Source organism: Ailuropoda melanoleuca, chromosome 9, assembly GCF_002007445.2.
Source record: "Ailuropoda melanoleuca isolate Jingjing chromosome 9, ASM200744v2, whole genome shotgun sequence".
NCBI classification, from domain to species: Eukaryota; Metazoa; Chordata; class Mammalia; order Carnivora; family Ursidae; genus Ailuropoda; species Ailuropoda melanoleuca.
This window is the reverse complement of record NC_048226.1, coordinates 12,500,684-12,522,231: the sequence shown is the minus strand read 5'-3', so window position 1 is coordinate 12,522,231 and position 21,548 is coordinate 12,500,684. Positions and strand designations below refer to the sequence as shown.

The 21,548-nt window shown below is 39.9% G+C and overlaps 1 protein-coding gene across 1 annotated transcript in view; it reads right to left on the bottom strand.

Moving 5' to 3' along the window:
• The window catches only part of MCTP2 (multiple C2 and transmembrane domain containing 2), a 234,536-nt gene that overhangs the window by 154,278 nt on the left and 58,710 nt on the right, over nucleotides 1-21,548 (bottom strand). The window contains exons 5-8 of the mRNA XM_002926690.4: nucleotides 14,012-14,154; nucleotides 13,149-13,225; nucleotides 12,520-12,631; nucleotides 8,577-8,612 (exon numbers count right to left, since the gene is read on the bottom strand). Coding sequence (XP_002926736.1) covers nucleotides 8,577-8,612; nucleotides 12,520-12,631; nucleotides 13,149-13,225; nucleotides 14,012-14,154 — 368 coding nt within the window. The remainder of the gene's footprint in view (nucleotides 1-8,576; nucleotides 8,613-12,519; nucleotides 12,632-13,148; nucleotides 13,226-14,011; nucleotides 14,155-21,548) is intronic.

Here is a 21,548-nt window from a genome sequence, read left to right as displayed (position 1 = left end):
TGAGGCTTAAGAGCGGAGTCCGTGGGGGAGGGGCAGGTACTATAGGGGCCATCCTGGGTGTGCTCTGATGCAGAGCTGGGCTCCCCAAATCTTTTGTGTTCTTCAAACAATCCCTTTCTCCCCACAATAAATCCACTCCTCTGCACTCACTCTGCTAACTCCATAGCTCAGGTTTTCATGTCTGTGCCTGAGCCTGTAAGTGAAATTTGTCATCTTAATGCAGCTTGGAATGTGAAAGGAGAGAAGGAAATGACCCATCAAAGGAGAAGCCCACCCCACCTGAGTTGAAACAAACACCAGGAGATAGAACAAAGTTTCTGGGTCCTGACCCTAATTTCTCAGCTGACATAAAGGATAAAATAGAGTACATCAGGGTTTTGTTATTTTTTTTCTTTCCTCCCAAAGGATCAGAACCTTTCACCATTTCTGTGTTGTTTCATTCATAGGCTCTCTCTCTTCCTCAGCCCCCACCCTCTACCAAATCCACGCCCTTCCCCTGAACAGAAATCGTGACTTCCATCTGAAGCACATGCATTAGTTATTACCAGTGACTATGAGGTATGATATTTAACTTAGAAACGTACTGACTTTCATGGGGACCTGGGTGGCTCAGTTGGTTAAGAGTCCGCCTCTTGGCTCAGGCCATGGTCTAGTCTCCGTTGTGGGATCTAGTCCCACATCAGGCTCCACACTCAGCAGGGAGTCATCTGTCTGCTTGAGATTCTCTCTCTCCCTCTCCCTCCATCCCTCCCCCCTCCTCACATACTCATCCTCTCTTTTTCTCTCTAAAATAAATAAATATTAAAAAAAAAAAAGGAAAAAGGAAAAAAATACTGACTTTCAGAAAAATGGAAAGCTTCAGGAACAATTTAATTCTGGGTCATGACAATCCCAGGGACAAGGACAGAAGGGTAAAAAGGGAACAAAGCTAAAGGTAACAGTTGTAAACTTCCACTCCCAACAGGTGGAGAATCTTCACAAGTTTGTGATCTGGGCATAGACTCTCCAAACAGTGAATGACTGCCATTCCTGGGACTTAGAAAATGGACTACAGCTTGACCACATGCATCATTGGAGGATTTTGGCCAAGCGGCATGCTGGGGAGACAGTGATATGGACTCTAGTCTCTCGGCATGATTGCAAAAGAAAACCCAGAAATGACAGGCATGTCAGCAAGGTGCCTCCTCTCTGTCATGGGCCAGGAGGAATGGCAGAGAGGTTAGGAATAAAGAAAGATCTTGAAAGGAGAAGCATGCAGTCCAGGAGCCGGGGCCACAGCCTGTAGTCATCAAAAGCAACATGACAGCTGTCTATGCCACACTCCAAAACAGACCATGCTGACCAATACCACGGGGCAATTATCCAAAGCACTCCCTTGGGTGGGACAAAATACCAACCTGATTTTCAAAGATAGAAATGAAAAAGAGGGGTAGCAGGAAAATATTTTTTCAAGATTTTTCTAGGAAGGCATACCTATCATGTGCCTAATACTGTGTGGGTACTTTTTCTATGAGCTCAGTTACGGGAGTATAAAGATAAGTGTTCTAATGCCACCCATGCTTGACTCTCAGCAGTTTTCCTAAGTCATTGTGAGAAAGGAGGTGTCAGGGGAAACAAATGCATGGGGAAAAAACTGACTAACTTTGTAAGCTAAATGAACAATAAAACAAGATTCAACGCTGCTGGCATTCCTTAGAAAAGCTAAGGGAGAACATTCAGTCTATAAAAGGTTTCCCTGAAATATTCCTTCCAAGCTTTTTTTTTTTTTCACATGTCAAACAACTGTTCATTGTCAACAGCTTTCATAGAATGACATGAGAAGATCCATACATTCATGGAACAAGCTTCCAGAGAAGAGCTCCTCTTGGCAGCTTCTATATCACCCAAAGAGGATCCTGCAGGCATAAATTCTCTGAGAACCGCACAAAAAATCTTTGCGTAAGGATATAAAGAAAGCCTTTTAAATTTCCCACAAGGACATGGACATGGACCGTGAGATTTATATTTGTACATGAGAACTAGATTATAGTCCCAAGGATAATGAATAACCTGCAGGTCGGACAGACACATGAGCTAGAAAAGTTTTATACGAAATTTAACATTTTTTCCTCGTGAAAAAATGCCATTGCTCAGTTTCTGCGCTCTAAAATAAAAGATGAAGATTTTGAAAAAATTGATAAAGTCTATAAATACCCACTTCTCAGGGACTAGGACCAGGAAAATGCTTCTAATGCATTTCCTATCCTTAAAAGCTAAAGTGGGAAGAAAAAAAAAAAAATGAAGGTCACATGATTCAACAAGATTTTCCTTTTCTCCCTAACCCTAGGAGAGTTCAAAGTTAAATGTTGTGCTCGTATGTAGTAACACCATATGCAGTATTTCCGGATTCCCTTCTGTGTTCACATTTCTATGTCTTTCCTTCAGGTACAATACTTCAAGGGAATCCCTTTCCAGGACCTGCCATACCTCCCTATACGGTGAAGCAAGCAAGGCACTCGCTCAGTCTTCTGCAACGGGCAGGGCTGGCCCCTGAGTACCTTCGGATGTTTTGTGCTCTGGGCACTGGACTTCCTTCATCCTAGTCCCAGCTCTACTTTCGACTTAGCACCTTTGTCTTCGAGCTTCGAGCTGTATCCCCTCCCCTTCCCAATACCCCACGTCAGACCCAAGTTCACACCAGTGGTTCTCAAACTTGAACGTGCTTCCGAATCACCTGGAAGGCTTGCTAAAAGATTGCTGGGCTCCATCCACAGAGTTTCTGATTCAAGGGGTCCAAAATGTTTGGGGGCGGGGGTGGGTCATGAATTCACCTTTCTAACAATTTCCAGGTGATGCTGATGCTGCTGGTCCCAGGGGCTCTACTTTGGAAACCTAATTGGCCAAAGCCTGATACTAAATCCTTTGGAGTACTTGCCATGGACCACATTATTTTATGTGGTCATATCTCAATTCACTTCTTCTTTCCTCTCATTTGGGAAGGTTCGCTGCAGTCTTTATCTGTCTCCAGTATTCAGCCCACCTGCAAGGCTAGTATAGGGTCTAGCCACGCCCCCCGAATACCCTTACCTCCCTACTCCCTTGTCTCCCGCTGACTCGGCAATTACAATGGCCAAGTCAGTTTCATCCTTGAATCTTCAGGACAGTATTCCGGCCAACCTAGTATGCGCATAGTGACAGGGTTTGGGGCCAAAGTGGACTCTTATGTCATAGAGAGGAGACATTTAATGAAAAGTTTAGGGAGGCAGTGGCTCTGTTTTTCTGGTCCAGAGCACACATGAGACTAGAGAGTGCCAACAGATTCATGGCCCTACCTGAGCATGACTGAGGCCCCCAGAAATAAGGAAAGCCCCTAGAGGTCTTTCTGCCCAGGGCATTGGGCAAATGCAGTGTAACTTCAAGATAGATGATAGATAGACAAATAAATTAGGTTAAAGAGATACAGACAGATATATAGACAAATAAATTAGGTAGATGAGATTAGATATATAGATAGATAGATAGAGATAGTTTTATAGATTTATAGACTGCCTTCCATAAATCCTAGATGTCAGACAGAAACACAGGGACAGACCGAGCAAAAGGAATAAAAGGGAAGGAAAACAGAGAGGGTATAACCTAAATTCATGCAGAACCCTTATCCTGTGATTCATGATTCTTACAATGTAATGACAATTGTAAAAGTATTCAAAAAAGCCAACAGCAAAGGCTTAGCCCCTATAGGTTGCATCAGAATGCAACAGGAAAAAAGAACCACAACAGGTACTGAAAATAGAAGGGATATAATGCAAAGAACTGGTCTCACAGGTATAGGATGGCTGAGAGAGCACATAGACAGAGCTAAGAAAATCTAAGGTGGGCAACGGAAGGAAGCTCTCCCTAACACTCTCAGGAGTGGAGCGGGAGAAGATAAACTTTCCCTGCCAAGGTCCAGAGAGTAAGTATTCAGGTTTCAGCTGTTAGGTCTCTGCCCCAACTACAATATTCTGCCACTGCCAGGTAGAGACAATGCTTACACAGATGGGTACGGCTGTGTTACAACATTACTTGCAAACACAGACATAGAGCTGGATTTGTGCCCTCGGGCTGAGGTTCTGCAACCCCTGGGTAGTGAGACAAAAAGAGTAAATACCAGGGTCAGGCTCACCCGGTAGAAGCTGAAACCATGACAGGTCTAAGGGAAAATGCAAAATACAGTCCATGTCCAGATACCACGTGAAACAGAGGGAAAAGGAAGATATACCCTGGAAATTCTGCTACCCGGTAGTATCCTACCCCTATCTCTCATGGTATAAAGCCAGCTGGAGGCTACCTGACAGGGAAACCTAGAAGACGTATCCTGTGGTATCAGCCTCTATAATAACAGAGAGGAACAAAGATATAAGAATATGAAGCTGAACAGCCCAAAGATTGTCACCACTAGTCAACTAATTTCATACATTAAAAAAGTCACAGCGGTATAGTTCAGATCTCTTACTTCGGATTACTGGTATACCCGGTATAAACCAGTGGTCAAAAGAGGGGCTATGTAAAAAATTGGTATTTATCACAGGGCAAATGAATGTACAATAAAGGAAATCCTAGGAAAGGGTAACCATGGTCAGCCACATGACCTGCAAAGACCCAAAGAAAGCACAGGAGAACGGTGTGGGTGTGTGTGCACAGATTTCTGAATACAATCAGTGACTTTTCAAGTCCATCTTTTATTATTNTAAAAAATAAAAAGAGCTAGTTATCTGATCCAGGCCCTGTTAAATCAAATTCTCAATTCTCATGTTAAAATGCTCATCANAACACAGGGACAGACCGAGCAAAAGGAATAAAAGGGAAGGAAAACAGAGAGGGTATAACCTAAATTCATGCAGAACCCTTATCCTGTGATTCATGATTCTTACAATGTAATGACAATTGTAAAAGTATTCAAAAAAGCCAACAGCAAAGGCTTAGCCCCTATAGGTTGCATCAGAATGCAACAGGAAAAAAGAACCACAACAGGTACTGAAAATAGAAGGGATATAATGCAAAGAACTGGTCTCACAGGTATAGGATGGCTGAGAGAGCACATAGACAGAGCTAAGAAAATCTAAGGTGGGCAACGGAAGGAAGCTCTCCCTAACACTCTCAGGAGTGGAGCGGGAGAAGATAAACTTTCCCTGCCAAGGTCCAGAGAGTAAGTATTCAGGTTTCAGCTGTTAGGTCTCTGCCCCAACTACAATATTCTGCCACTGCCAGGTAGAGACAATGCTTACACAGATGGGTACGGCTGTGTTACAACATTACTTGCAAACACAGACATAGAGCTGGATTTGTGCCCTCGGGCTGAGGTTCTGCAACCCCTGGGTAGTGAGACAAAAAGAGTAAATACCAGGGTCAGGCTCACCCGGTAGAAGCTGAAACCATGACAGGTCTAAGGGAAAATGCAAAATACAGTCCATGTCCAGATACCACGTGAAACAGAGGGAAAAGGAAGATATACCCTGGAAATTCTGCTACCCGGTAGTATCCTACCCCTATCTCTCATGGTATAAAGCCAGCTGGAGGCTACCTGACAGGGAAACCTAGAAGACGTATCCTGTGGTATCAGCCTCTATAATAACAGAGAGGAACAAAGATATAAGAATATGAAGCTGAACAGCCCAAAGATTGTCACCACTAGTCAACTAATTTCATACATTAAAAAAGTCACAGCGGTATAGTTCAGATCTCTTACTTCGGATTACTGGTATACCCGGTATAAACCAGTGGTCAAAAGAGGGGCTATGTAAAAAATTGGTATTTATCACAGGGCAAATGAATGTACAATAAAGGAAATCCTAGGAAAGGGTAACCATGGTCAGCCACATGACCTGCAAAGACCCAAAGAAAGCACAGGAGAACGGTGTGGGTGTGTGTGCACAGATTTCTGAATACAATCAGTGACTTTTCAAGTCCATCTTTTATTATTGTGAGTTTTTTTCCCCCATTAAACTATCTGATGTTAGAGAAGTCAATGCCATTAATTTTCTCTCTAAGTGTTACATACATTAGTAAGATTTGGAAACAAATCTATTCACAGAAAAGATTATGTATAATAAATATCTAAAAAGAGCTAGTTATCTGATCCAGGCCCTGTTAAATCAAATTCTCAATTCTCATGTTAAAATGCTCATCAGAAGGTAAACAGAGGCTCTAGGTGAAACCAAAACCTACTTTTAAAGGCAATCTCTATGTATTTACTACATTACAGTCAAGGTCAATAGAGTAAGAAAACAGTTTAGAAGACAGTCTGCCATTCTGGGCCCCTTTGGATGGTGCAAAATTATAAACTTACGGGGCTTAAGAGGCAATTACCTAAATAAAGTTAAGCCATTAAAAGACTAAGATTGAGGTGAAAAAGTCAATGACACTTTATAGAGAATATATTACTGAGGACTAGCAAAAATTTTAGATACTCATGGTATAGTAATCTTCTCTATGTCAAACTTCCGTTCCCTCATTTTAAAATATAATACTGAAATCCTAAAAAAAAAAAAAAAAAAAAAATGAAGAAGCAGCTTACAGTTTTAAAAATACCAAGATAGGTTGATCAGGGTATTTTAACTACTTTGACAGAGGGTTAATCATCGTGCCTACAGATTTTCCACGGGACTCATTTTCATAAGTCCAATTAGAAGTTCCCTCTCTTCCTCTGCAAAAACTTCAAACTCTAAGTAGCAAAAAGTCAACCTAACAACTGAAATTCTTCACTGACACATAAACCGCATCTCTCATGTAAGATCGTGAGCGGCATTCGATGAGCTCTACTCATCGAAGGTTTTATTAAACACAGGCCCCAGGTCTGGGCATTTAAGTCTCTGAGCCCAGTCAAAATTCTAGAAACGATCACGAGACGGGGAAAAAAGAACACAGCAGCTCAGTGGTAAGACACAAGTCTGCAGTACAGATATAAATACTGCTCTCCAGGATCCTCTGTGCCTTTCGTATTTGTGATATCTTTATCCAGGCCGTCAACATTTCTTCTCTCCCTCCTCATTCCTTTGGTCATTCTCCCATAACCTCTCCTGTCCTCCCTCGACTCCAATATTCCCCAAGCTCACAATTTTTCTTTCTAGCCTTTATGTTCTCCCACAAACTGCCAGAGCTCTTCCACAGGCCGGAGCTCCCTAACTAAAGATGGTTATTGATGTACAACACCAGTGTTTTAGTGCAGCAGAAGAATCAATAAACGAGAAAATACTGCTTTGTCAGGCTTCTCCAAAGCATGCCGGGAAACTACTGCTTCGGATGGTTACAGCAGCTCTTAATATGGGAGAGCAAGAGCTGGGCTCCCTTCTGTGGCAAGAAATGATGTTATTCTACCCTCTAGTGACTATAAAGGAATAAGACAACAGTTGGAGGAATTTCTGAGACAGCTTCACATTATTATTTATTGTCTCTTAATTTTATTTCTAAAACAAAACAAAACATAACAGAAAAACACAAAAAACTAGAGTCTTGTAAACCAAGTGAACTGGTTAACAAAACAACTTATTGTGGTCATTTTTAGGATGTTAAACATGCAAAGGATATACATTTTAGTAAGAGGTGGGCTTCGATTCCTTTGGATTTGAAAAAGCAAGGTTTGGAAAGTGTGCCTTTCTTCCCAAACGACTAGTGCTAGTCAGGTGACAATTCTGTCTCTCTCTCTTTGACACGCACACACTTTTACAAACTCACAAAGCCTCTGTTTCAATCGCCTTATTTTACAGAGAAGTAAACAACTGAAATAGCATGAGGTTAGAAATGAGAGCAGACAGGCCTTCGTGCGGGTACGTGTGTGTGTCAATGTATATACAATGTATATACAGAAATTGCCCGTGTTTCTGCAAAATACCCACACACATCACGGCCACCTCCATGTTGGTTCTTTCTCTTTAAAAAGTAGCAGGGCAGCGAAATTAAGTTATAAATACTTTCTTGGTTTTGTTTATGTTCACACCAATTTTGACATGTAGTCACTCACGACGTACTAATTTAATCACCAGATAAATTAACAATGTTTTCTTACCTTGTACATGGAGAGCTTTTACAAATTGGACAACAGTTTATAATTGCTTAAGAGGATACTAGCAATGTAAAAAAAAAGAAAAAAACACCAGCACTTATGAAGAAATCTTCCAAGAAACTCGCGGCAACAAAGGTAATAAATGGTAAAATAAGACTAATATAAGAGAGATTTATAAAATATACCACATTGTTCTCTTCATTAATCTTTTCATTGCCCCTACCGACACCAAAGCTAGTTTCCATCTAGTGGTATATATAATTTTAACAGCACAATACACCAAATAATCCAGGCTTAATGAAGTGTAAGATTCTAACATGGCTGGTACATATGAAATGTCACCACAAAAACATGTATAAGTTCACACACCTGGCTATGCCCTTATGAAATGAAATCCAAAAGGGAGGTTGTTTCCTTATTCGTAGCAACAGTGAGAAGAACAGAATGCTGTTACCACGTATAAAGGTTGGATAATAGCAATCCTGTGTACATCTGTGTTTGCAACAAAGATGAACTTTCCCCCAGATGACGTAATGAGAAAAACAAGGATATTTACCTTGCTGGTACTCAACCGCTTCCGATTTGACCAACGCTAAGGATTGAGCCCATTGAATGATGAAAAATGGCAAAAGGAAAGAGAGAAATAGATTCATTAATAACATAATTCCGTTATTATTAGTTAGATGATGTACACTCTATTCAAAGAACTAACACCTGAGTTCAGAGGTTACAGAGAATACATGTTTGAGCAAGAAAATAAAAACAGAAAAATCCCATTTCTGTGGTCGAGTGACATCATTTTCTCCTAGTATTCAATAAGAATAAGCCAGGACATATGAATACTGCTCGATCTTCAGAAGTACCAGTTCTTAGTATGAAAAGGCTCTCGATCTTTAAAATGCTTTTAATTGCCTTAAAGCTCTATAATTTCTGTCTAAAAGCAAATTGCAAAGGCAGATTTTTCCTACTGGAAATATTCAGATAATATTCTAAAAATATTGAGGAAGTTCATGGACAATGTCAGTGCATGTTTAAGCTTCCATACTTTTAGATACTAAAAAAAAAAATCATTCCATTTACCCCCAATGATCAAATCTCAATATTCAAAATAATAGGGAAAAAAAAATCTGAGCTGTTCCTGCACAATTAAGAAAAATAGGCTGTATTAATACAGCACCAAGGGAGAGAAGAACAAATTTTCTGAACAGCAAGTAACTTCACCACTGTTCTCTTTTGATCTCTCATTTGTCATGCTAAGGCTGCTGAATTTTGTCTACAATTAAAATTCTTTCCTAGCAAAATCCTCTTATTACCCCTGTCACCGTCCAGGACTGCGAAGCTCTACTCTGGCTGGTTAACCAGCTAACTGGATGTTAAAACTTGGATAAATTTGGGAGATTACAGCGCAATTATGAATCTAATCGAGCAGACCACATTTACTATTATGCTTAAGAAAAAAATACCTTTAGGCAAATGACCTATCCACTTTGCCAATATGTCTTCCCAATCAATTAGAAACCAGAAAATAAACAGTCTTTGAGGGAAATCCACTTACATTCCAGCGACCAGCAACTAGAAGCACTGGTAGAGAAATGACTTGAACACACTCTTTATTAAAAACACTTCCCCCTGGTGAAACTATGAGTTCCAACATTTAGCACAGGATGCACAGTTACAGATGCTACAATCTGGGTATTAAAATCAGTTCTATTTCTAATTTCTCTACATCATACTGACAAATATTTTCCCTCAAACAACAACCAAAATTAATTACCATCTTAGAAGTACACATGTCTATGTAGCAGTCTCTGACATATAACTCATTTGACCTTATTTTAACAATCATAAAAGATAAACAAAATAGATAAGGAAATTAATGGAAAATAAATATCTCTGTCTGCTTACTACCGTTTTAAGAGCTACCATATACTGACAGCCTACCCCATGCCAAACACTATATTTGACAATCTCTGTCTTCACAATCCTGTAAAATACTTTTTTTTTTTTAATCTCCATTTCACACGTGAGAGGATTGTCTCGTTGAGAGAGGTTAAGTAATTCTGTGAATGTGATGTGATCACTTAACTTCTCAAAGCCCGAAAGTAGTAGAGCTGGGGTCCAAATCCAGGCCGTCTGATGACGGAGCCCACAATTCTAACTACAACCCAAGAAAAAGAAACAGATGGTGGTTTTGTCCGCCTTCCACCCAGCACCTTCCTTCCGACTCTAGTATGCCCATATACACTTAAATCCCTGGACTCACGTGAGGGTGAGTTCACAGACATTCTGCTTGTGTTTGGATTTTTGTCAGTCTGGTTCTCAAGTGACAAAGGCTGCCATGATGGAAATTTACAAACAAGTGATTCCCAATCGAATGATCTCTTGTCTTGCCGGTGTTGAGTGTTAGTTATTGTCTTTTAAAACCCCCACATAAGGATGTCTTTAAGTATTCACTTAATGAAAAGAACAAACGTTTTCTGATACCTGCTCTATCCCAAAGGCCCCCTACACTCTGTGTAAGTTGAATAACCACACATGGCCCAGGATAGATGATTCCTTGCTTGGGGATACTTTGATCAAGTACATAAACAGAAAAATAAAACTGCTGTTCAGAACAAACAAGAGCAAGCAGGGCTTTCTATATTATAATGTCCCATAAAATATATATACAAGAAATATATTGTACCCTAGGCCTCTACCAGACAATCAAAGAACAAAGAAAGCAAGAAAGCACAGGAGCAAGCAGATATACAGTCTGGCAAACTCTTGAAAAGGGGGAAGGGGGCAAAGTTGAAAAGGGCCAAACTCAGTGAGATGACAAGTGTGGCTCCTTTGAAGACTCTGAAAAGTTTTTCTTTGAGATGCTTTACAAAAGCAAATTCAGGCAGCATCCAGTATTAATACCTCTGCAATCTGAAATACATTTTAACAAAAATGGCATTACTTTAAAACTCCAAATTTTGGCAATATTTAAATATATTTTAAGGGCCCTATGACCGCTGGACATAATCCACTATACTACAGAAACATTCACACCAGGAATACATAGGCAGCTATTTTCATGAGAAATTATCCAACTTTCCAAACCCCACTTAAATATGTTAGCAAATTTTCAGAATGTATCAGCCAGCAATTGCTCAATGATGGGGCCAGTGATACTTATTTACATTGCATGTTATTTTAGCATGGTGTCTGGCTCGAGGAACCAGTCACCTACTACACACATGGACACAGAATCTAACAGCAATACCGTCAAGGCTGAGAGAAGCGAAAGAAAAGCTTCCTTCACTATGCTGGACACACACACACACAAAAAAAAGTTTATGTCCATCATCAATTTAAGATACATTAGCATCACAATATCAGGTTTATTGAGACTTCCAGTTTCAAAAGGACTGTATCTTTAAAAAATTAGTAAATGGGAGGGTTTTTTCCCCCAGGTTACTGTCAAGTAAATGTTCCTAAGTAAAGAATTCACATTAAAAATAGCAACGATTGAGTTGACTCTCTGGCAACTGAGAAATCACTGTGCAGCTTTGCTATTCCTTTTTGCTATCTTCTGTGAATTTACTAGTAAATCGGTCCTGATTTTCAGCATGAAAATAAATTACAACTAAAAGCAAAGGTGATGTCAAAATGAAGAATATTCTCCCCATCGACCCCACTGACTCAGTTCAAGAAGTACCTACTGGAGGCCTAATTTATAAACAGGCTTCAGATTTTCATACCAGAGTCTAAACATGCTTAAATTTGAACACATTCTAGTCCCTTTCCAAGTAGATATTTTAGTTGGCTTTAGAAACACCTTTCAAATAGGTTATGATCAAAGATACTTTTTGTTCTTATTTTAATTCTTGGAATTATGAGATCTGATCGCTGCATGTAAAATAAGATTATGATTTGTAGTCATCTATTTGCTCAGGAGAACAGAGCCCCAGTCAAATCATCATAAAATCTAATGCTTTGTTGGTGTTAGAGAGATCTTCAATAGGCCGTGCATTAACTAGAAACATCCATGTAATAATAGATCAGGGGATATTAAAATTTATATCTTCCCGAAAGTACTCTCGACAGAAAATGTGATAGCTAAAAGAAAACAAAATAAACTGGGATGCTACAAATATGTATTTGATCACCTTAATAATTTACAATGTAATAATTAAATCCTGGGAACTGCTTTGCATAACTGAATAATGTCTAAGTTATCCAGTACCTAAGAAAATAGTTAATGGAAACCTTACCACTTAGGAAAAGCACACGCATTTTAATAAAAGCAATATCCACATCCCTAGCCAAAGTAGAGATCGCTCCTTAAAGGATTTTCTTTCCAGATTTACAAAAGAAAGGATGCATAGAACCACAGATAGGTACTTTACATCTTGATACAACTATTTGTTTCCCTCCACAAACAATTACAAAAAATTCCAACCATCTGGTAACCCAATTATCAAAGGGCAATTGCAGTGAATAATTTTGAAAAGAACAAAAGAGTCACTTACATGTCTCTTGAAATCACCCTGTTTTACTACGAGGCTCAAATTTAATACAATCACCCCCATGTCTTCTTCTAAACTGTTTGGGTCTTCCAATTTTAAAATATGTTCAGTCGTTCTACAAGCAAAAAGCAACAATAACATTAGCACTTATGGGCAGTACTATATAATCTTACAACGCATCGAGAGCTTATGGAAGAAGTCTCCTACCTCTGAGTAAGAGCGAGACACGAATTATAAAAAGCACCAAATTCAGTAAAAATAACCCAGTCATCTTCAGAGTAGAGGAACTGTTTGGCATTGCCTAATTCAACAGTTGGTTAATGGATTCTTGGCTCTTACTGCCCAAATAAAATTTAAATACTTATTTTATTTTTAGGTTAGGTAGGTTAATGAACCTGAATATTAACAGTTCAAAATTCAATACACATTTCAGAACACATTGTGGAAGATTTAATGTCTGACCCATCGGTTTGGGGATAAAAGCTAAAATCATAGAAAAATTCATATTTTAAAGCACTCTTTCATTTATTCAGATTTTTTCTTTGTCATTTCATCTAAACAAATGTCACTTAACATTATCTTGCATTCCCTCTAAAACTCAAAATCACAATTAGAAGGTAAAAATACAATACCTGTTAAGCTCAAGGTCTCTGAGAATGACGAATGCAGAGCCCATGAAATCAGAGGTAGTTAAATCTCGATCGTATACCTACAAAGGGAGAGGCCAGGAACATACATTAATAAGGTAAACCAACTGAATTTATCAAATTATTAATAAAAGCAATATGCTGGGAATTTTGAATTCAGTCTTCTAGATCTCAAACATAATTTGCACAGTACAGTGAAGGAGGAATTAGGACAAGCTGATGGCAAGGACAAAGATTATTCAAACATTCCCGTTTTGCCTACCACAGCCAAAACAAGAGCAGAAAATACTCTTAAGGCAGTATTCATATGCATTAAAATGTTATGCACAATGGACCGCTCTCTGTAGTTTAAATGGTCTCTCATTAAAATTTAGTATTTTCCACGGTGAGCAGATCTGCCAATTAAATAGAAATTTGCTAAATATTCTATGGCAATCCCATCCTCCACTCAACTCATGCAGTTTTAACCCAGATGTTAGAGCAATTGATGCTTACAACCAGTAGCTTAAAGCTCTATTAAGTATAAAGTTATTCCTAATGAGAAAGGCTTTCCTACTTGTCGCCACTGCACCGGCTGTAATAATTCTTCCACGCGCAGCAAGTTTAAATACAATCAATGGAGATATTATTTTCACTCTGATTTTCTGCAGAGTATATACCACTGATCTGAGAAAAGCATACAGTTTCAACAAAGGGTATAAATAATCCCTTCCACACTAATATTTTTCACCCAGAGCTTAATAATAATAAAAGATATTTGGGGGCGTTGCCTGTTGAAGGGGGGCAAAGATTGCTGAGAAATCCATGGTTTTAACAAAAGAGCAGATCTGGAAGCCATCTGTGATTACCTTCACATGGAGCTTTTGATCAAGGCTTTGAATCGGAAGTACAACTATCTCATCCCAAACTGGGTTCAGGTTCTTATATATGACTTTACTTTTGTACAGTGTCTTCCCATCCAGCTTAAATTTCACATAGGGATCACTTGTGCCTTTAAAAGAAAAAGAGAGCGAGACAAGTTTTAAAAATATATGGTAAAGCCCAGGATCTCCATTAAGTAAAGATTCTTTCCACACTCCCCTGGCTCAAAGCATTTCACTGAGCATACCCAGAAAAAATGTCTCCCTGTGCAGGGATTGAAGGCCCCAGAGGTGGAGAGGAGAAAAAAGGAAACAATTTGGGGTAAATCACTGATTCTACTTTGCCTTTCGTGGTAGAATACAAATGGGCTCCTTGAGCTTTTTCTGTTTTGTTTCATTCTGGGTATGTCATCACTACCCTACCCACAAAAATTCCAGAAACAAAATCCACCGGCAGCAGCCGACAGTGTCAGGAGTCCTGGGGAGAAACCCACCCCTCCCAAGAATGGCAGCAAGTCTGTGAAAAGGGAAAGAAACCATTTTCAAACACTCGGCCAGATGGCTGACTCCACAGAACTCTACTTTCCAATATAATCATAATAAATGAATCAATCTCTGGAACCAGTGGCTCAAAAGATAGGGCAACAGGACCAAGACTAGAACTAGGGGCACAGAGATTAAATTGACAAAGTTGCCATTCTTTGCCGCCTCCTGCACCTGCAGCAAAGCCAGCGAACATTGTCTCGCCCTGGCGGGCTGAAAGCCACACCAGCCAGGCCCTCAGCTGGCCTCAGGGCCAACACCCCTGACCCGCCCAGCTCCTCCCTGGGAGCTTTGAAACAGACGCCAGAAAGAATGAATAATGTTCCTCCAGCTACCATATCCAAAGTAAGAAAGAAGGGCTGATGAGGAGTCCTCCTCCCCACTTCCAGACCAGCTTGGGGGGTGGAGGGGAAGCCTGTAAACGTAAACCGTGAATTATGTGTTGTATGTGTGTGTTGCATGGCTGCAAGTACACCATCATGCTTGGGACATACTTGTGCATTGATACCCGGTGAATGGTGAATAAAGAAGGCACAAATGAATGAATAATCAGTGAGGGGAGAAATGAAGGCCAGCCAATAACGCCACAAAGAAAGGAAAAAAAACGTAATGTGAGGAGTTAGGATATTAGAATTAACTGCGAAACAATCATATACAAGTGTACAAAGACCAACATATATTCCTTGATATATATCTCAGGTGCCGTGGACAGCTCCAACACAGGTCCCATGTATTTATGGACGTGAATTCCTGCTATAAAGTCAAGCCCAAATAGCCAAAGATATTATCTCAATAATTAATTAGGCTACTCCGTGGCAAACCTTGACCAAATCATTAATACCCATCCTTCATTACCTTAGGCTTTTATTTGCATTAGCTCCCTTTTTGTTGCTGTTTCTATCTCGCTGCCATATTAAACATGAACGCAAGTGCGATACCTTCCCCAACTATCTTAACAGAAAGAGATTTCCCTAGAAAGCAAGATAATATACATTGTTTAGAAGCCTTCACAGATGACCCAAGGTATAATTTGGGTGGTAGCCTTCCGGTGTTCCAAGACTTCTAACTCTGAAACGAAGAAATGAAAATGTGCACGTACTCACATACGTATTCGACTCTCTCATTTGAAGTTTGGCAACACGGGGACAGAAGCCCCCCCTGACAGTCTTTATTTTCAAGACCTGGACACCCAGAGACACACATGCACCTGCCTGGTGTTCACTGGCAGCTCTGACCAGGACAGTAAGAAGGAGTGAATCCACAGCCATCCAGTGGCATCGTCACTAGTGAGTGAGCGAGCCATCTCCCCCCACTACTCCCTTTTCTAGAACATGAGAACACCACTGGCAAGTCAGATTTTAACCATCATTCTGATATATATATATATATATAAAGCAGGGGGAAAACTAATAAAAAGGGGCCTTTAATTAAATGAAATTGCCACTCTGGGATCGGGCCTTCATGCTTGTCAGCGTACTCTCAAAATAAACATCTCAAAACCAGGCCTCGGTGGTGTCACTTTCTCACAGGCAAAGCATACTGGGTAATCCCCAGGCATCTTGACAGCTACATAATGTTCAAACGGTTTCACGGGTGAATGGCGTCAGTTGCGTGAAAGAAAATATTAATGTCTGGAATTAATAGAAAAAGGGACCCAGGGTTTACAAAGCCAAACAAGGAAAGAGGGTGTCAAGTTAGTGTGGCATTAATTGTTAGGGAAAATCTGAGAAAAGGGGGAGCACATTGTGATTTTCTCTCGGAGCCTAAGTGCCTCCCTGTCAGGGAAATGACATCTCAACTAGGCAGGTTCTGAAAAGGGGTCGGTGGCTCAGGAATGCAACTCCCCGCTTATACAAATGATGAGATGACGCCTGAATGAGTGGACTTTAACCTTTTTCATGGGGAGCTTCCTAAACAATGAGGCTCTTTGGAAGAAAGAGGGAGCGTGGCAGTCTGGGAGGAGAAGAAAGCTAGGAGGCCGGACGGGCGCCTGCGTCCTGGCGTGGCCCCCAATTCTGCCATGTGGACCCAATGGCGGTCGCACACCAGCTCAGATTTAGAAGAGCAAGGTGTTAAGCACCCAGGGCCTGAGTTTCATGCTGCACTCCAAACACACGGGGTTCAGTGCTTGCCGAGACAGACTAACAGCCGTTCACTGGTCCTCTAAAATATGCTGTACCAATTTATACTCGTGACCGCAACGAGTGGCCGTCCTTACTCCTGCTCTATGACACGAGGGTCTGTCAAGCCTGCTGACATTGCTCACGTGTCACAAACACTAACGGCTGACGTCAGAGCCAGGCTGGGTGCTAGGCACGATGGGGGGTCACCAAGGTCCATCAGTCCCAGAGCCTGCTTGCGCCCAGTCTCCTGCACCCGGCCAGCAGCAGGCATCCCATAAATATAACGCAAGGCCCAAGAGGTAAGCGTCCAAACAGAACTGAACTCAGGGGTGATACTAGCTCCCAGATGGGAGACATTAGCTCTAGCTGGGGTGCCCGTGAAGGTTGAAAGAAAAGGTGCTGGTTGAGAGATGAGCGGACTCGAACACGCGGGGGAGGACTGAGGTCACTTTAGCAGGAGCCACTGGCATCGAAGCTGGGGGAGAGCAGGGAGGAGACCGAAATGACAAGTCCTGTGTGGTGCCAAGCAAGCATTTCAATCAATCTAGAAAGTAAGTGGAAAAAATATAATGAGAAATAAAGTCTAAAAGGTAGGTTTGAGTCGGAGGCCAAAGTGCTTTAAAATAACAAAATAAGGAGTTTAGTTTTGTTCTGTAAGAACTATAGGGTGGTTTTGTGTTTTCTGCTCTTTTTCATTTTTTGTTTTTTGTTTTTTAATTTCTTAACACACATCTAAGACATGCACCGGTGTTGGGAAGGTATGAAATGAAAAAGAGATTCTCTACTCTCTCAGACTTTACTCATTCCCGTTCCTCTAATGGGCTGGTATCCTAAGTTTATTATAGGGAAAAAAATACAAGAAATGATTTTAACTTGAATGTAATCATCTTACATGCATTGGACTTCATGCTTTCACAATTAAAGCCAAACAGGTTCACCAGGGGTTTTTTATAATCCACTGCATAAATTATCATTACTTATGTAACTAGCTGCCCAATAATGGGTATTTACATCACTTCCAATTTTATTAGTGCAAACAAGACTATAATAAGTGTTCTTGTATGACTCTCTTGGAGTGTACAAGTATACTCAGAGGGAATTTTTAACTTTGGAACTGCCAGCCACATGAATACCCAAACTTTTTCTGGTTTGGATAGACACTGTCATGTTATTCTTCCAAAGTTTGTCAAATTTATATTGCCTCTTAGAATGTATGTTTTGTACTTGTTTCTTTGCATGCTCCCCCAATTGGATGTTATATGCCTTTATTTTAAAAGAACAGCAGGTGGAAAAATGATATCTCTATTTTTCTCTAATTCTGACATTTTGAGTAAAGTTTAGGATCTTTCATATTTCAGTGACCTACGTTTGCATTTCTTTGTCAGGGAAATTCGCATTCATATTATTTCTCTATTTTTCTAAGATCTCATGGTTATTTGCTTCAGGATTTGAATGAGTCTTTAATTATGGAAATCAGTCATTGCCTATAAATCCTGTCATAATTTGTTTCTGCTTAAGCTATTTCTTGCAATAAGTTGTTTTTGTTTTGTTTTGTTTTTTTGTTTTTTGTTTTTGTTTTAGTCAAATTTACCAAAGTTTTATTTATGGCTTTGTAGTTTGACATTCTGCTCGGAAGAAATTTCCTCACTATAGGATTTTAAATTAGCTCAGCTATGTTCCCTTCCACTGATCTTGTAGTTCTTCCTTTATTATACGTAAGTCCTTCATCCATCTGGAATGAGTTCAGCATGCGGAGGGAAGGAAAGTCAGGTGGAGGTAGGAACAGGAGAGTAAAAATGATCAGAGCCTAGCTTTAGAAATATAAATCTGGCAGCTGCTTATAATGTAGGTGGCAGAAGAAATTGAGGAAAGCAAGAAAAGCTGGTGGTTGAGATAAGGCCACCCCGGGGAGTTGGGAGCTGAGAAGCAAGCTGCACCCGGACCACAAGAGGAGGCAATTTGGGGCTTCACCAACCGTGCTCCACAGAAGCTCACCTGGAGGGATGCTCCCATGGACCGAAAGGGTTAGGTCGTCAAAAACCACTGGGAGAAGCTGTTCACTACTTCCTCGGAATTTCAGTGTAGAGCAGAACACTGACCTCTGCTAAGAACGATGTTCCGACAACAACAATACTAACAGCTCAAAACTTTTCTACCCTGTATTTCAGAAAATTATTTCAACATAAAAATCATTTTATTTTACTAGGAGCATCTATGAACATAATATTAGATTTCTCCAAATCAAAGCTCTAGAAAGTAAGATGTATACCCAAAACTCGTCTAATGTGCATGGTAGAGGTATTAGAATACGTGATCGATGAATGGATGACATTGGAAGTAAGATGGCATGGGGATGAAAATCTCATACTCTCCTTTCCATAACTTCCTTCTAGTAAAATCCCACTTCCTTCCTTGGGCAATTTTACTCAGTTTCCTTATGTCTTACTATGTTCACCTGTTTATAAAAAATATACCAATTTCGGTCGCCTGGGTGGCTCAGTCAGTGAAGCATCTGCCTTTGGCTCAGGTCATGATCCCAGGGTCCTGGGATCGAGTCCCACATTGGGCTCCCTGCTTAGTGGGGAGTCGACTTCTGCCTCTTCCCCTCCCCTCTACTTGGGCTCTCTCTCTCGTTCTCTCTCTTGTTCTTTCTCAAATAAATAAATAAAATCTTAAAAAAATTATACCAACCTCTTAGGATTATCTCGAGAACTGAATGAACCAATATACTTCAATGAGAGACTCCAGCCATTTACTGAGACAGTCCCACAGCAATTGCTATTATTTTTAGTATTACTACTCAATTAATTTAAAAAGGGGTGAGTACAGAACAAAATATACAGTATTAATCAAATATTCATTTAGTTTACCTATCCAAGATAACATGTACCAATTTGTCTCTGTAATGTCCCTTCTATTACCATCTCTGAAGCTGTGAAATTCCTATCACCTTTTCTCTGCAGAAGTTGAACAGAAAATTCCTTACATACATTTTACAAGATTCCATGTGGTTTGGGAACATTTCCTTGAAACAATCTGAGCTTTCCTGGAAAGAAAGGATTGTATTAAAAATTAACAGCACTAAGTATTCATGAGTACTGGCTACCACCCTACCTACAGTCCTCGTGTTATTCATGGAAAATTTCAGATCACTTTGCAAATAGAATCTGATGAAAATGACTGACAGCTCAGTGTGAACGTCACAGAATAACTCAAGTCTACCATAAGGAGAGAGTCATCAAGAACCATATTTTTTCTCTTGGCATTTTATTTATCTACTACCACATTCAGAGAGTTATAAAAAAAAATGGTCAGAAGTAACAGAAGTGATTAGGACAGACCATATCACATTGATTGGCTAAAGAATCAATCTAATATGAAAATAAAATAAATCTGTAATGAAGTTCTAATTATAAACAACTTCTCTTTGCTTTTTGTAATATAACGCATGGCCATGGTAAAAAAAAAAAAAAAAGAGCAGAAATCCAAGATGCACTCAAAAGAAAGAAAATTACTACCATCTAGTAATACAGTGATATGTACCTAGACTTTACACACACACTCACATACTTTTCACAAAAAGGAACCAGCCTTGGGGCACCGGGGTGGCTCAGTCGGTTGAGCTTCCAACTCGTGATCTTGGGGTTGTGAGATCAAGCCTGGCTTTGGGCTCTGCGCTCAGCAAGGAGTCTGCTTGAGACTCTCTCTCTCTCTCTCTCTCTCTCTCCCTCTTCCCCTCCCCCACCCAGCATGCACAGGCACACGCTCATGCATTTTCTCTCTCTCTCTGATAAATAAAATCCCTAAGAAGAGGAACCAGCCTTCATATTATATTTTTACCTCTCTCTCTCTGATAAATAAATAAAATCTTTAAAAAAAAAAAGGAACCAGGCTTCATATTATATTTTTATCTGCTTTCTTCAGTCAATAACCTATCAGTCTCCTTTGTGCCCATAAATACATTTCTATAAATCAGCTTAATGGTCATTTATGTGTATATTTGTGCATATATATATAATATAATTTTTAAAAACTAGCATTCCTGATTCAAAATAAAAACCCATGCAAAAGTAATATTTGTAGGCAAAAACCTCTTCATTTGCCAAGTAAAAACATGTTACCCATACAGTTTCTTCAAAAGAAAGGTTGTCAGGCTAGAAAAGTTTCCTAATTAAATGCATTTCTCAGAGTAGTTGTTTGTTTGTGAAAAGAAATTATCTCCACATTTTTATATTAAGTTCACATTTTATAGTATCTGATAACTTTTATTAGATCTTAAGAGTTGATTTAAGCCAGCAATTATTTGCCAAGTCTTTAGGGAAACTGAGATACACATCGATGAACTCATCCTGTATAAACAGTATTTGGAAACATGAAAAGTATAAATTTGATGTTTTCCCTTATCCTCTGGCTTAAGAGTAATAAGTGACTATTCAAACTATTTATAAGCATACATTTAGAGTCTTCCCAATATTACACATACTCAGAATTTTTCTCCTTGCCAGAAAACAACCAAGCCTGAGCCATTTTTATAGGGGACCCATAAGCACTGACTTTCTTTGAGGCCAGCTAGCTAAGTAAGAGCCAGAACTGCTTTCCAGAAAAAGAGCTAGGATGATTTTTGAATAGTTGCTGCTGCCCCCTAGCGGTGAAGCTGAGATTTCTACATTAAGTCCTGCCAAGGGCGGCATTCTGGACTGACCTCGGGACCATAATGAGCGTTTAGGGGAATTCAGAGGGCATTCTTCCTCAGTCACATGGGAAAGAAGAAACAATTCTTCCTCTGTAGAGCAAACTCTGTATTACTTAAGACAGCAGTTATGTTCAAGTCTAGCCGAATTCCTCGCCCTGTTTTATCC